Source organism: Eucyclogobius newberryi, unplaced genomic scaffold (genome assembly GCF_026437365.1).
Source record: "Eucyclogobius newberryi isolate DKJ021-1_F unplaced genomic scaffold, fEucNew1.0.hap1 SCAF_18, whole genome shotgun sequence".
Classification (NCBI taxonomy): Eukaryota; Metazoa; Chordata; class Actinopteri; order Gobiiformes; family Gobiidae; genus Eucyclogobius; species Eucyclogobius newberryi.
In genome coordinates, this window is record NW_027315812.1 from 3,497,193 (window position 1) to 3,514,048 (window position 16,856).

The window sequence follows — 16,856 nt, forward strand, 5'->3', positions numbered from 1 at the left end:
GAATATGTGGGTGTGATCACTCATTAGTCCAGGAGTGTCAGGTCACATGATCAGGTCACATGGCATTAACTTCCACTGCTCTGCAGATGACACTCAGCTAGATTTATCAATTAAACTGATCAGAGCGATCAAGGAGACAGACTTAGTACTTGAAGGAGATAAAAACCTGGATGACACTTAATAAGATAAGATAAGATATTCCTTTATTGTCCCACATGGGGAAATTTCATTGTTGCAACGCAGGTAGATACAGAGGTAGATCCAGAAGAACAGATCACTTATAGGAAGTCTGAAAAACACTTTCAGTAGAAGATCTCCTATAAATAAATAAAAACTCCCATAGACAAATAAATAAATAAATACCATTGCATGTGATCACGACAGTAATTGCACATGAATATGTGTCACGACAGCACATAGATTGCACATGAATCACAACAGTAATTGCACATATGACAGAATTGCACATCAGTATTAGGTTAGGTCAGTATTGCGAGTGTTCAGGACTAACAGTGTTTGTTATAAGGTCTGACAGCAGCAGGAAGGAAAGACCTACGGAACCTTTCCTTCACACATCGAGGGTGGATCAGTCTCACTGAAGCTGCTCTCCAGAGCGGACAGAGTGTCCTGCAGGGGGCGACACTCATGGTCCAGCATAGATGTGAATCTAGCCAGGACCCTCCTGTCCCCCACCTCCTGCACCGAGTCCACCGAGTAATTATCTGTTTCTTAACCCTGAACAAAGCGAGGTCATTGTGCTGGAGGTCATTGTGCTGGAGGTCATTGTGCTGGAGGTCATTGTGCTGGAGGTCATTGTGCTGGAGGTCATTGTGCTGGAGGTCATTGTGCTGGTCCTAAACATGTACGAGACGCTTTATCTGAGCAGATAAGCCTCCAGTTCTACTGTAAGAAACCTCAGAGTCTTATTGGACCAGGAGCTCTCATTTAAAGCTCATATAAATCGAGCTTGTAAAAACAGACTCTTTCATCTGTGTAATAAAGATCAAATCAGAAGAATCCGGCCTAAAAGCGAAGCTGAAACGTCTCCTGCATTTGTGACGTCTAGATTCTCCTGTAACTCCTGCTCACAGCGTGTCCTAAAAGCTCCATAAAAAGCTTTAACTGGTTCAAAATGCAGTAGCAAGATTACTAACAGCAACTAAAAGAAGAGAGCACATTACGCCGGTGCTGGAGTCTCTTCACTGGCTCCTGTCCAGTTTAGAATCACATTTAAACATTCAAACTCCTCCTGACTTACAGAACCATAAATGACATGGCCCCATCCTACCTCAAAGATGCTATAGAACCATCTCATCCAAACAGAGCTCTTCACTCTCAGAATCCTGGCCTTCTGGTGGTGCTAAGAGTCTCTAAAAGTACTGTAGGAGGTAGAGCCTTCTGGTGGTGCCAAGAGTCTCTAAAAGCACAGCAGGAGGTAGAGCCTTCTGGTGGTGCCAAGAGTCTCTAAAAGCACAGTAGGAGGTAGAGCCTTCTGGTGGTCCCAAGAGTCTCTAAAAGCACAGTATGAGGTAGAGCCTTCTGGTGGTGCCAAGAGTCTCTAAAAGCACAGTAGGAGGTAGAGCCTTCTGGTGGTGCCAAGAGTCTCTAAAAGCACAGCAGGAGGTAGAGCCTTCTGGTGGTCCCAAGAGTCTCTAAAAGCACAGTAGGAGGTAGAGCCTTCTGGTGGTCCCAAGAGTCTCTAAAAGCACAGTAGGAGGTAGAGCCTTCTGGTGGTTCCAAGAGTCTCTAAAAGCACAGTAGGAGGTAGAGCCTTCTGGTGGTTCCAAGAGTCTCTAAAAGCACAGTAGGAGGTAGAGCCTTCTGGTGGTGCCAAGAGTCTCTAAGGCGACACAGTCTCTTCATTTAAGACCAGGATTAAAACGTTCCTCTTTAAATGACTTATGGTCAGGCCAGTTAGGAACAGAAATACAAAGCTACAGTTTCAGCTCCACTGCCCTAGCAGCAACTCTGGGGGAAGTATGAGCTCTATCCTCTGACAAACACTACTTATTCTATCAAACTATATTTCATATTTAATTTCACTTATGTCTTTTCTTCTTCTTCTCTCACTTCCTGTCGGGAGTGGAACAGACACATGACCTGTGGATCCAGATGAGTGTTCCATTGTAGAACAAGATGCAGTTGTTTCATCTGGACTCCAGTTTGTACCAATCAAGTCCGGGAACTCAAATATTTATCCTACTCTGGGTAAACCTCCTGTTGTAAAGGTGTTATTGGTTTCACCAGAAACGAAACCTCTTTGTTTACTATTGAAGGGATTACCAAATACATTAACGTTACAGATTGTATTAAACTGTACTTTGATATAATAACTTAGTGATGCTGAAACTATGAAGCTCCTCCCACATTCTCACTCTTTATGAAAAGAAGAAGAAGAAGAAGAAGAAGAAGAAGAAGAAGCTTCAGACGAGCTCCAGGACGACTGTGTGAAGCAGAGGAGACTTCATCAAACGCCCCAGATTCAAATGTGATGAAACGTCTTGTGTTTTTGGTGCGTCTGGACTTGGCCCGTGTAAGTCTCCGTCACATTCGATAGCGACAGATGCTAAGAGTGGATCTGTGTTAGAATTCTGACTCTTTCTCTCATAAACGAGCAGGTCACACCATCAAACCAGCTCTGTGTTTATCAGCCTCCTATTGTCCCCGGATCACTCTCTCTCTCCTCCCTGAGTAACTGATAATCAGTACTCAGGGAGTAAACCAGGACTAAACCAGGACTGAACCATGACAAAACCAGGTCTAAACCAGGACTAAACCAGGACTAAACCAGGACTAAACCAGGTCTGAACCATGACTAAACCAGGACTAAACCAGGACTAAACCAGGACTAAACCAGGACTAAACCAGGTCTGAACCATGACTAAACCAGGACTAAACCAGGACTAAACCAGGACTAAACCAGGTCTAAACCAGGACTAAACCAGGACTAAACCAGGACTAAACCAGGTCTGAACCATGACTAAACCAGGACTAAACCAGGACTAAACCAGGACTAAACCAGGACTTGTATAAATAGTTGTCTTTGTGATGTTTGAAGTTGAAACTGAGTGAAATAAGACACAGTGAAGAGTTTGATAGAAAAGATTATGTATTTCTGAGTCCGTTTTATTTGTCCCACATGTTTCAGAGGTCATCCGGGGGTCAGCTCGGGGTCATCCGGGGGTCAGCTCGGGGTCATCCGGGGGTCAGAGGCTTTAGAAGTAGTTGACAACGCGACGGATGGACTGGATGTTGGGGTTCTGTGCCTGCCACTCGTTGTGACTGCAGTAACAGCCGCGCTCCACGATGTACATGCGCCCGCGGAAGTTTGGCTCCTCGTACATGACCCAGCTGCAAAACACACTCAGAGTCACTCAGTGTGGCGGGAGGGCATCTGTGTTAAAGACACTCAGTGTGGCGGGAGGGCATCTGTGTTAAAGACACTCAGTGTGGCGGGAGGGCATCTGTGTTAAAGACACTCAGTGTGGCGGGAGGGCATCTGTGTTAAAGACACTCAGTGTGGCGGGAGGGCATCTGTGTTAAAGACACTCAGTGTCCCTCTGTGATGTCATCAGTGTGATGTCATCAGTGTGATGTCATCAGTGTGCGACACATGGTTGGACTAAATAAAGGTGTTTTATGGTGTTATTGTGTCAGGTCAGAACTGTTGTGTGGTGTGTTGTGTGGTGTGTTGTGTGCTGTGTGTGTTGTGTGTTGTGTGTTGTGTGGTGTGTTGTGTGTTGTGTGGTGTGTTGTGTGTGTTGTGTGTTGTGTGTTGTGTGTTGTGTGGTGTGTGGTGTGTTGTGTGGTGTGTTGTGTGTTGTGTGTGTTGTGTGTTGTGTGTTGTGTGTTGTGTGGTGTGTGGTGTGTGGTGTGTTGTGTGTTGTGTGGTGTGTTGTGTGTGTTGTGTGTTGTGTGGTGTGTGGTGTGTTGTGTGTGGTGTGTGTTGTGTGTTGTGTGTTGTGTGGTGTGTGGTGTGTTGTGTGTTGTGTGTGTTGTGTGTTGTGTGTTGTGGTGTGTGTTGTGTTGTGTTGTGTGGTGTGTGGTGTGTGTTGTGTGGTGTGTGGTGTGTGTTGTGTTGTGTGTTGTGTTGTGTGTGTTGTGTGTTGTGTGTTGTGTGGTGTGTGGTGTGTGGTGTGTTGTGTGTGTTGTGTGGTGTGTGGTGTGTGGTGTGTGGTGTGTGGTGTGTTGTGTGTGTTGTGTGTTGTGGTGTGTGGTGTGTGTTGTGTTGTGTGTTGTGTTGTGTTGTGTGTGTTGTGTGTTGTGTGTTGTGTGGTGTGTGGTGTGTTGTGTGTGTTGTGTGGTGTGTGTTGTGTGGTGTGTGGTGTGTTGTGTGTGGTGTGTGTTGTGTGTTGTGTGGTGTGTGGTGTGTGGTGTGTGGTGTGTGGTGTGTTGTGTGTGTTGTGTGTTGTGTGTTGTGTGTTGTGTGGTGTGTGGTGTGTTGTGTGTTGTGTGGTGTGTTGTGTGTGTTGTGTGTTGTGTGTTGTGTGGTGTGTGGTGTGTTGTGTGTGGTGTGTGTTGTGTGTTGTGTGTTGTGTGGTGTGTGGTGTGTGGTGTGTGGTGTGTGTTGTGTGTTGTGGTGTGTGTTGTGTTGTGTGGTGTGTGGTGTGTGTTGTGTGGTGTGGTGTGTGGTGTGTGTTGTGTTGTGTGTTGTGTTGTGTGTGTTGTGTGTTGTGTTGTGTGTGTTGTGTGTTGTGTGGTGTGTGGTGTGTGTTGTGTGTTGTGGTGTGTGTTGTGTTGTGTGGTGTGTGGTGTGTGTTGTGTGGTGTGGTGTGTGGTGTGTGGTGTGTTGTGTGTGTTGTGTGGTGTGTGGTGTGTGGTGTGTTGTGTGTGTTGTGTGTTGTGTGTTGTGTTGTGTGTTGTGTGTTGTGGTGTGTTGTGTGTCACTCACGCTCCGTCCCCGTAAACTCGCACAGAGTTGATGCAGTTCTTGGAGAAGCCGCGGCTCTGGAGGAACGGACAGTCGTCGCAGATCTCCACACACTGACCAGAGAAGTTACAGCCCTCGAACAGCTCCATGCGATAGTGCTCACCGTGCTGTGGAGGAGAGACCAGGGACCATGAACCATGAACCAGGAGAGACCAGGGACCAGGAGAGGCCAGGGACCATGAACCATGAAGCAGGGACCAGGGGCCAGGGATCAGGGATCAGGGACCAGGGACCAGGAGGAACCAGGGACAAGGCATCAGGGACCAGGGACCAGGAGTAACCAGGGACCAGAAGAGACCAGGGACCAGGAGCCAGGGACCAGGGACCAGGAGAGACCAGGGACCAGGAGAGGAACTAGGGACCAGGGGAGGAACCAGGGACCAGGAGAGGAACCAGGGACCAGGAGAGGAACCAGTGACCAGGGGAGGGACCAGGGGTGGAACCAGGAACTAGGAGAGGAACTAGGCGAGGTAAACAAGGACTAGACCAGGGTCTAAAACCAGGGTCTAAACCAGGACTAAGACAGAAGTGAAGCAGGAGGTGGAATAAAACGGACTAAACCCAGGTTAAAGTAGGTCTAAACTGGACTAGACCAGGACCAGGACCAGGACCAGGACCAGGACCAGGACCAGGACCAGGACCAGGACCAGGACCAGGACCAGGACCAGGACCTACCATGCGGATGGGTTTGCAGGAGCCCATGTGGTCGTTGTGGGAGTTCCAGCGCTGGTACTCCGGGTACTCTCCGTGCTCCAGGATGTACTGCTGTCCTTTAAAGTCCGGGTGGTCGTAACAGATCCAGGCTCCAGACTCCACACGGATCGAGTTCACCCTGACCACAGAGACCACAGTGACCACAGAGACCACAGTGACCACAGAGACCACAGAGAACACAGAGACCACAGTGACCACAGAGACCACAGAGACCACAGTGACCACAGAGACCACAGTGACCACAGAGACCACAGTGACCACAGAGACCACAGTGACCACAGAGACCACAGAGACCACAGAGACCACAGTGACCACAGAGACCACAGTGACCACAGAGACCACAGTGACCACAGTGACCACAGAGACCACAGAGACCACAGTGACCACAGAGACCACAGTGACCACAGAGACCACAGTGACCACAGAGACCACAGTGACCACAGAGACCACAGAGAACACAGAGACCACAGTGACCACAGAGACCACAGAGACCACAGTGACCACAGAGACCACAGTGACCACAGAGACCACAGTGACCACAGAGACCACAGTGACCACAGAGACCACAGAGACCACAGAGACCACAGTGACCACAGAGACCACAGAGACCACAGAGACCACAGTGACCACAGAGAACACAGAGACCACAGAGACCACAGTGACCACAGAGACCACAGAGACCACAGAGACCACAGTGACCACAGAGACCACAGTGACCACAGAGACCACAGAGACCACAGAGACCACAGTGACCACAGAGACCACAGTGACCACAGAGACCACAGTGACCACAGAGACCACAGAGAACACAGAGACCACAGTGACCACAGAGACCACAGAGACCACAGTGACCACAGAGACCACAGTGACCACAGAGACCACAGTGACCACAGAGACCACAGTGACCACAGAGACCACAGTGACCACAGAGACCACAGAGAACACAGAGACCACAGTGACCACAGAGACCACAGAGACCACAGTGACCACAGAGACCACAGTGACCACAGAGACCACAGTGACCACAGAGACCACAGTGACCACAGAGACCACAGTGACCACAGAGACCACAGAGAACACAGAGACCACAGTGACCACAGAGACCACAGAGACCACAGTGACCACAGAGACCACAGTGACCACAGAGACCACAGTGACCACAGAGACCACAGTGACCACAGAGACCACAGAGACCACAGAGACCACAGTGACCACAGAGACCACAGAGACCACAGAGACCACAGTGACCACAGAGAACACAGAGACCACAGAGACCACAGTGACCACAGAGACCACAGAGACCACAGAGACCACAGTGACCACAGAGACCACAGTGACCACAGAGACCACAGAGACCACAGAGACCACAGTGACCACAGAGACCACAGTGACCACAGAGACCACAGTGACCACAGTGACCACAGAGACCACAGTGACCACAGAGACCACAGTGACCACAGAGAACACAGAGACCACAGTGACCACAGAGACCACAGTGACCACAGAGACCACAGTGACCACAGAGACCACAGAGACCACAGAGACCACAGTGACCACAGAGACCACAGAGACCACAGAGACCACAGAGACCACAGTGACCACAGAGACCACAGTGACCACAGTGACCACAGAGACCACAGTGACCACAGAGACCACAGAGACCACAGTGACCACAGAGACCACAGAGACCACAGTGACCACAGAGACCACAGAGACCACAGTGACCACAGAGACCACAGAGACCACAGAGAACTTTTTATTCTTCAATTTAATCATGTGGTGTGTGAAGGGGTTATAGGGCCTTAGTTCTGGGATCTGTGGTGTGTGAAGGGGTTATAGGGCCTTAGTTCCCGTGACACAGACCTGTTCATGAAGCCTCGATCCTGGAAGTTGTCGCAGTCGCCTCTGACCTCCAGCTTCCTCCCAGTGAAGCATTTCCCCTCGAAAAAGGTGATCTGGAAACAAGCCCATGACATGAGGAAAGAACCAGGAAAGAACCAGGACTAAACCAGGACTAAACCAGGTCTAAACCAGGACTAAACCAGGTTTAAACCAGGACTAAACCAGGACTAAACCAGGACTAAACCAGGTCCAAACCAGGACTAAACCAGGTCCAAACCAGGACTAAACCAGGTCTAAACCAGGACTAAACCAGGTCTAAACCAGGTCTAAACCAGGACTAAACCAGGACTAAACCAGGTCTAAACCAGGACTAAACCAGGTCCAAACCAGGACTAAACCAGGTCTAAACCAGGTCTAAACCAGGACTAAACCAGGACTAAACCAGGTCTGAAGCTCATGTTTAGAGTCGACTTGTCACAATTAGTGACATTTGACATTTGATTCCATCGGCTCCTAAAATGGTCAAATATCAAAATAAGGTTATAAAGCGTTTCTTTTCAGTCAAATCAAACACAAATAAAATATGTCATAAACATTCCACATAAACTATTACAAGTCTCTTATTGTTCTTCAGCTTCAGCTTTTAAAGTCTTTAAATTCAACAGTTGTTTGTCTCCAAAGAGTCACAAACAGAAACTTTTAAATACAATTCAAATGTTAAAAGTTGTATTTAAATCATCATCTGGACCAAACACAAAAAGACCTTTTATAACGTTATGAAACCAAAATGTCAAACAAGATTGACAGCTTCATTTGTGTCAAACGCGCACTCACCTTCCCAGAGTACTGTGACATGGCGGCGAGTGTCTGTGCGGTCGCTCAGTGTCTGTGCGGTCGCTCAGTGTCAGTGGCAAAAGTTGGACGTGGATATTTATACAGCGCTGCAGCGCTGGCTGCGCGAGGCCGCACAAAAGAGCCGCTTCTGTGGGCAGCGCTGCGTCGGCTTTTCCCTTTGAGCCTGGAACAAAGAGAAGCACAGCAGCGCAAAGAAAACTGCTGCTGCCGCCGTTTCACCAGGGCCCCGGGGCCCCAGAGACGTTTAGAGAGGGTTAGAGACGTTTAGAGACGCTTAGAGACGCTTAGAGACGCTTAGAGACGTTTAGAGACGCTTAGAGACGCTTAGAGACGCTTAGAGACGTTTAGAGACGCTTAGAGACGCTTAGAGACGTTTAGAGACGCTTAGAGACGCTTAGAGACGCTTAGAGACGTTTAGAGACGCTTAGAGACGCTTAGAGACGCTTAGAGACGCTTAGAGACGTTTAGAGACGCTTAGAGACGCTTAGAGACGCTTAGAGACGTTTAGAGACGCTTAGAGACGCTTAGAGACGCTTAGAGACGCTTAGAGACGCTTAGAGACGCTTAGAGACGTTTAGAGACGCTTAGAGACGCTTAGAGACGCTTAGAGACGTTTAGAGACGCTTAGAGACGCTTAGAGACGCTTAGAGACGCTTAGAGACGTTTAGAGACGCTTAGAGACGTTTAGAGACGTTTAGAGACGCTTAGAGACGCTTAGAGACGTTTAGAGACGCTTAGAGACGCTTAGAGACGTTTAGAGACGCTTAGAGACGCTTAGAGACGCTTAGAGACGCTTAGAGATGCTCAGAGACGCTTAGAGACGTTTAGAGACACTTAAAGACGCTTAGAGACGCTTAGAGACGTTCAGAGACGCTTAGAGACGCTTAGAGACGTTCAGAGACGCTTAGAGACGTTTAGAGACATTTAGAGAAGGTTAAAAACGTTTGGAGACACAGAGACGCTTAGAGACGCTTAGAGACGCTTAGAGACGTTCAGAGACGTTCAGAGACGTTCAGAGACGTTTAGAGAGGGTTAGAGACGTTTAGAGACCCTAAGAGACGTTTAGAGACGTTTAGAGACGCTTAGAGACGTTCAGAGACGTTTAGAGACGTTTAGAGAGGGTTAGAGACGTTTAGAGACGCTTAGAGACGTTTAGAGACGTTTAGAGACGTTTAGAGACGCTTAGAGATGCTTAGAGACGCTTAGAGACGGTCAGAGACGTTTAGAGAGGGTTAGAGACGTTTAGAGACGTTTAGAGACGTTTAGAGACGCTTAGAGATGCTTAGAGACGCTTAGAGACGCGTAGAGACGTTCAGAGACGTTTAGAGAGGGTTAGAGACGTTTAGAGACGTTTAGAGACGCTTAGAGACGCTTAGAGACGTTCAGAGACATTTAGAGAGGGTTAGAGACGCTTAGAGACGGTCAGAGACGTTTAGAGAGGGTTAGAGACGCTTAGAGACGCTTAGAGACGCTTAGAGACGCTTAGAGACGTTTAGAGACGCTTAGAGATGCTTAGAGACGCTTAGAGACCTTTAGAGACGCATAGAGACGCTTAGAGACGTTCAGAGACGTTCAGAGACGTTTAGAGAGGGTTAGAGACGTTTAGAGATGCTTAGAGACGTTTAGAGACGTTTAGAGACGCTTAGAGACGCTTAAAGACGCTTAGAGACGCTTAGAGACCTTTAGAGACGCATAGAGACGCTTAGAGACGTTCAGAGACGTTCAGAGACGTTTAGAGAGGGTTAGAGACGTTTAGAGACGCTTAGAGACGTTTAGAGACGTTTAGAGACGCTTAGAGACGTTTAGAGACGTTTAGAGACGCTTAGAGACGTTTAGAGACGCTTAGAGACGGTCAGAGACGTTTAGAGAGGGCTAGAGACGTTTAGAGACGTTTAGAGACGCTTAGAGACGCTTAAAGACGCTTAGAGACGCTTAGAGACCTTTAGAGACGCATAGAGACGCTTAGAGACGTTCAGAGACGTTCAGAGACGTTTAGAGAGGGTTAGAGACGTTTAGAGACGCTTAGAGACGTTTAGAGACGTTTAGAGACGCTTAGAGACGTTTAGAGACGCTTAGAGACGGTCAGAGACGTTTAGAGAGGGTTAGAGACGCTTAGAGACGTTTAGAGACGCATAGAGACGGTCAGAGACGTTTAGAGAGGGTTAGGGACGCTTAGAGACGTTCAGAGACGTTTAGAGAGGGTTAGAGACGTTTAGAGACGCTTAGAGACGCTTAAAGACGCTTAGAGACGCTTAGAGACCTTTAGAGACGCATAGAGACGTTCAGAGACGTTCAGAGACGTTTAGAGAGGGTTAGAGACGTTTAGAGACGCTTAGAGACGTTTAGAGACGTTTAGAGACGCTAGAGACGTTTAGAGACGCTTAGAGACGGTCAGAGACGTTCAGAGACGTTTAGAGAGGGTTAGAGACGTTTAGAGACGTTTAGAGACGCTTAGAGACGTTCAGAGACATTTAGAGAGGGTTAGAGACGCTTAGAGACGTTTAGAGACGCTTAGAGACGGTCAGAGACGTTTAGAGAGGGTTAGAGACGCTTAGAGACGTTTAGAGACGTTTAGAGAGGGTTAGAGACGTTTAGAGACGTTTAGAGACGCTTAGAGATGCTTAGAGACGGTCAGAGACGTTTAGAGAGGGTTAGAGACGCTTAGAGACGCTTAAAGACGCTTAGAGACGCTTAGAGACGTTCAGAGACGTTCAGAGACGTTTAGAGAGGGTTAAAGACGTTTAGAGACGCTTAGAGACGTTTAGAGACGTTTAGAGACGCTTAGAGACGTTCAGAGACGTTTAGAGACGTTTAGAGAGGGTTAGAAACGTTTGGAGACACAGAGACGCTTAGAGACACTTAGAGACGTTCAGAGACGTTCAGAGACGTTTAGAGAGGGTTAGAGACGTTTAGAGACGCTTAGAGACGTTTAGAGACGCTTAGAGACGTTTAGAGACGCTTAGAGACACTTGGTTAAGAAAAGCACATTTATTTTAGAACCTTACAAAGAGTAAATAAGTGGTGAGTTTTAAAGTACTTATTATATTTAGAGTAAATGCCATGTTTCAATGATTACATCATTATACTGCATTACCTTTATTTTGAAAGGGTTTTGGGAAGTGCACCGCGTGAAGTGGACACTAGAGGGAGCTCAGCCTCTGTCTCGCTCATTAAACCACAGACTTGAGAGTGAAGGGACGTGAAGGGCCCCTGTCGTCTCTGTTCAGGGCCCCTGTTCAGGGCCCCTGTCCAGGGCCCCTGTCGTCTCTGTTCAGGGCCCCTGTCGTCTCTGTTCAGGGCCCCTGTCCAGGGCCCCTGTCGTCTCTGTTCAGGGCCCCAGTCGTCTCTGTTCAGGGGCCCTGTTGTCTCTGTTCAGGGGCCCTGTTGTCTCTGTTCAGGGGCCCTGTTGTCTCTGTTCAGGGGCCCTGTTGTCTCTGTTCTGGTCCTAACATTTAGAGGCCGAACATACGACGTACGATCCTGTGCTAGTGCAGAATATGTTCCTGCACACGCTGTTGACCGGCTGCAAACTGACCGGCTGCAAACTGACTGACCGGCTGCAAACTGACCGGCTGCAAACGAGACGGCTCATCTACAACTCGCTAACCAAACACACGCTTCGCTGTTCACAGTGAAGCGTCATCATAAAACATTGAGAGGATTTTAGCAAAAAGCAGAAGAATAAAATGGCTTCACATCATCTCCATCTAATTAAGGCACTGTGGGGGTCCAGCTGTTCTAGGGGGTCCAGCTGTTCTAGGGGGTCCAGCTGTTCTAGGGGGTCCTGCTGTTCTAGGGGGTCCAGCTGTTCTAGGGGGTCCTGCTGTTCTAGGGGGTCCAGCTGTTCTAGGGGTCCAGCTGTTCTAGGGGGTCCTGCTGTTCTAGGGGGTCCAGCTGTTCTAGGGGGTCCAGCTGTTCTAGGGGGTCCAGCTGTTCTAGGGGGTCCTGCTGTTCTAGGGGGTCCTGCTGTTCTAGGGGGTCCAGCTGTTCTAGGGGGTCCAGCTGATAAAGGACAGTTGGAGGTTCATGAGAGTTCACACGACAGAAAAGGATCATCACCTGAAAACTGTAAATCCAGACATCTTTCCCCGACAAAACAGTCTGTATTTGTGCTAAACCAGGCTAAGTACATTCAGTACCAGCTACATTTCTAGCACCTGCAGTGTAAAGCCAGACTAAAGCCAGTCTAAAGCCAGACTAAGGCCAGACTAAAGCCAGTCTAAAGCCAGACTAAGGCCAGACTAAAGCCAGACTAAAGCCAGACTAAAGCCAGACTAAAGCCAGACTAAAGCCAGACTAAAGCCAGACTAAAGCCAGACTAAGGCCAGACTAAAGCCAGACTAAAGCCAGTCTAAAGCCAGACTTAAGCCAGTCTAAAGCCAGTCTTAAGCCAGTCTAAAGCCAGTCTAAAGCCAGACTAAAGCCAGTCTAAAGCCAGACTAAAGCCAGTCTAAAGCCAGTCTTAAGCCAGTCTAAAGCCAGACTAAAGCCAGTCTAAAGCCAGTCTAAAGCCAGACTTAAGCCAGTCTAAAGCCAGACTAAAGCCAGTCTAAAGCCAGTCTAAAGCCAGTCTTAAGCCAGTCTAAAGCCAGACTTAAGCCAGTCTAAAGCCAGTCTTAAGCCAGTCTAAAGCCAGTCTAAAGCCAGTCTTAAGCCAGTCTAAAGCCAGACTTAAGCCAGTCTAAAGCCAGTCTTAAGCCAGTCTAAAGCCAGACTTAAGCCAGTCTAAAGCCAGTCTTAAGCCAGTCTAAAGCCAGTCTTAAGCCAGTCTAAAGCCAGACTTAAGCCAGTCTAAAGCCAGTCTAAAGCCAGACTGAAGCCAGTCTTAAGCCAGACTAAAGCCAGTCTAAAGCCAGACTAAAGCCAGTCTTAAGCCAGTCTAAAGCCAGACTTAAGCCAGTCTAAAGCCAGTCTAAAGCCAGACTGAAGCCAGTCTTAAGCCAGTCTAAAGCCAGACTAAAGCCAGTCTAAAGCCAGTCTAAAGCCAGTCTAAAGCCAGTCTAAAGCCAGACTTAAGCCAGTCTAAAGCCAGACTAAAGCCAGTCTAAAGCCGGTCCTCAGCTATGGTCGGCAGCTTGAGGTCCTCGTACAGAAAGGGGTCCAGTTCACACAGTTCCATCAGAAACAAACGACTGGCCTTTTCTCCTTTCTTCAGCACAGAGTCCAGCAGATGATCAGCTCTGTCCTGTTTGTCCCGGTTCATGTTCACCACTTTCTCTTTCTCCGCCTCGTTCAGGACCTTGCTCGCCAGGAGCCGGTCCAAAACCTGTTTCAGCACCGGGTCAGTCACTCTCTCGATAATGTCTAGACGCACCGAGGACAGCAACTCCCTAAACGTCACAACTGACTCTGTGTGAAGTGGCAGGGGAGAGGGAGGTTGTGGCTCCTCAGCGGTCCCATCTGAGAGAGAGAGCAGAGGTAAGACCAGGACAGGAGCGGGACAGGAGCGGGACTGGACAGGGCCTGGACCGGGACCGGACCGGGAGTGGACCGAGACTGGACCCTGCTCCTGTCGCCCCCTGTCGCCTCCTGTCGCCTCCTCTGTACTCACCTGTCAGGTCCACCTCGTGCTTCCACACAGTCTTGTCCGTGTCCTGGATCGTGAGGTTTATCAGCTCAGATCCTGACGTCAGTCGAATCTCAAACGTGGGGTGATAATTTGGGCCGTAGTCCAGACAAAAAGTGGCTTTCTGCAAAAAAGGTAACGTGTTCATAAGAAGGAAGGAAAAGGAGACTCGGACACTCACCTCGGGACAGACTCGGACACTCACCTCGGGACAGACTCGGACACTCACCTCGGGACAGACTCGGACACTCACCTCGGGACAGACTCGGACACTCACCTCGGGACAGACTCGGACACTCACCTCGGGACAGACTCGGACACTCACCTCGGGACAGACTCGGACACTCACCTCGGGACAGACTCGGACACTCACCTCGGGACAGACTCGGACACTCACCTCGGGACAGACTCGGACACTCACCTCGGGACAGACTCGGACACTCACCTCGGGACAGACTCGGACACTCACCTCGGGACAGACTCGGACACTCACCTCGGGACAGACTCGGACACTCACCTCGGGCTGGACTTTCAGCGCCTCAGAACACTCGGCGCTGTTCACGGTGAAGTTACAAAACCCTGGCACCTGGACGTTCCTCATTTTTGGCTGATTGGTACGTACCTTCAACAAAACAAAAGCCTTTAAGGGTCAGCGGGACACTCCCTCATGGGGACACTCCCTCATGGGGACTCTCCCTCATGTGGACACTCCCTCATGTGGACTCAGGCCGGACTCGGACACTCATAGGGACTCTCCCTCATGGGGACTCACCCTCATGGGGACACTCCCTCATGGGGACACTCCCTCATAGGGACTCTCCCTCAAAGGGACTCTCCCTCATGGGGACACTCCCTGATGGGGACACTCCCTCATGGGGACACTCCCTCATGGGGACTCTCCCTCATGGGGACTCTCCCTCATGTGGACACTCCCTCATGTGGACACTCCCTCATGGGGACTCTCCCTCATGTGGACACTCCCTCATGTGGACACTCCCTCATGGGGACTCTCCCTCATGTGGACTCTTCCTCATGGGGACTTTCCCTCATGTGGACTCTTCCTCATGGGGACTCTCCCTCATGTGGACTCTCCCTCATGGGGACTCTCCCTCATGGGGACTCTCCCTCATGGGGACACTCCCTCATGGGGACTCTCCCTCATGTGGAAACTCCCTCATGGGGACTTTCCCTCATGTGGACTCTTCCTCATGGGGACTCTCCCTCATGTGGACACTCCCTCATGGGGACTCTCCCTCATGTGGACACTCCCTCATGGGGACTCTCCCTCATGTGGACACTCCCTCATGGGGACTCTCCCTCATGGGGACACTCCCTCATGGGGACTCTCCCTCATGTGGACACTCCCTCATGGGGACTTTCCCTCATGTGGACTCTTCCTCATGGGGACTCTCCCTCATGTGGACTCTCCCTCATGGGGACTCTCCCTCATGGGGACTCTCCCTCATGGGGACACTCCCTCATGGGGACTCTCCCTCATGTGGAAACTCCCTCATGGGGACTTTCCCTCATGGGGACTCTCCCTCATGTGGACTCTCCCTCATGGGGACTCTCCCTCATGGAGACTCTCCCTCATGGGGACACTCCCTCATCCCAGAACCTCCAGAACATCCAGAACATCTCAGAACCTTCAGAACATCCAGAACATCTCAGAACATCCCAGAACATCCAGAACATCCCAGAACATCTCAGAACATCCCAGAATCTCCAGAACATCCAGAACATCCAGAACATCACAGAACATCCAGAACATCACAGAACATCTCAGAACATCCCAGAACCTCCAGAACCTCCAGAACATCCCAGAACATCCAGAACATCCAGAACATCCCAGAATATCTCAGAACATCCCAGAACATCCAGAACATCCCAGAACATCCAGAACATCCCAGAACATCCAGAACATCACAGAACATCACAGAACATCCAGAACCTCCCAGAACACTTAGAACATCCCAGAACCTCCAGAACATCTCAGAACATCCAGAACATTCCAGAACATCCCAGAACCTCCAGAACATCCAGAACATCTCAGAACCTCCAGAACATCCAGAACATCTCAGAACATCCCAGAACATCCAGAACATCCAGAACATCCCAGAATATCTCAGAACATCCCAGAACATCCAGAACATCCCAGAACATCCAGAACATCCCAGAACATCTCAGAACATCCCAGAACATCCAGAACATCCCAGAACATCCAGAACATCCAGAACATCACAGAACATCCAGAACATCACAGAACATCACAGAACATCCAGAACATCCCAGAACACCTAGAACATCCCAGAACCTCCAGAACATCCAGAACATCTCAGAACCTCCAGAACATCCAGAACATCTCAGAACATCCCAGAACCTGCAGAACATCCAGAGCATCCCAGAACATCCCAGAACATCCAGAACATCCAGAACATGCCAGAACATATCAGAACATCCCAGAACATCCAGAACATCCCAGAACATCTCAGAACTTCCCAGAATATCCAGAACATCCCAGAACATCTCAGAACATTCCAGAACATCCCAGAACATCCAGAACATCCCAGAACATCTCAGAACATCCCAGAATCTCCAGAACATCCCAGAAAATCTCAGAACATCCCAGAACATCCAGAACATCCCAGAACATCCAGAACATCCAGAACATCCCAGAACATCCAGAACATCCAGAACATCCCAGAACCTCCAGAACATCCCAAAACACCTAGAACATCCCAGAACATCCAGAACATCTCAGAACCTCCAGAACATCCAGAACATCTCAGAACATCCCAGAACCTGCAGAACATCCAGAGCATCCCAGAACATCCCAGAACATCCAGAACATCCAGAACATGCCAGAAAATCTCAGAACATCCCAGAACATCCAGAACATCCCAGAACATCCAGAACATCCAGAACATCCCAGAACATCCAGAACATCCC

General features: G+C 49.4%; 1 protein-coding gene across 1 annotated transcript; it reads right to left on the bottom strand.

Moving 5' to 3' along the window:
• Positions 1-3,179: 3,179 nt before the first annotated feature.
• Positions 3,180-8,407, bottom strand: LOC140364292 (gamma-crystallin N-B). The gene is made up of 5 exons (XM_072450385.1): positions 8,321-8,407; positions 7,508-7,599; positions 5,606-5,762; positions 4,892-5,037; positions 3,180-3,351 (listed from the first exon to the last, which is right to left on the bottom strand). Exons 1-5 carry the CDS (start codon positions 8,339-8,341, stop codon positions 3,216-3,218), a joined length of 552 nt encoding a protein of 183 aa, XP_072306486.1. The 5' UTR covers positions 8,342-8,407; the 3' UTR covers positions 3,180-3,215.
• Positions 8,408-16,856: the final 8,449 nt, after the last annotated feature.

Bases quoted from the DNA above. Each gene is read 5' to 3' on its own strand.
- LOC140364292 (XM_072450385.1), bottom strand. From the start codon at position 8,341: ATGTCACAGTACTCTGGGAAG. The intron at 7,600-8,320 runs GTGAGTGCGCGT...GCTTGTTTCCAG, and splicing joins TGTCACAGTACTCTGGGAAG to ATCACCTTTTTCGAGGGGAA. The intron at 5,763-7,507 runs GTCTGTGTCACG...CTCTGTGGTCAG, and splicing joins GATCGAGGCTTCATGAACAG to GGTGAACTCGATCCGTGTGG.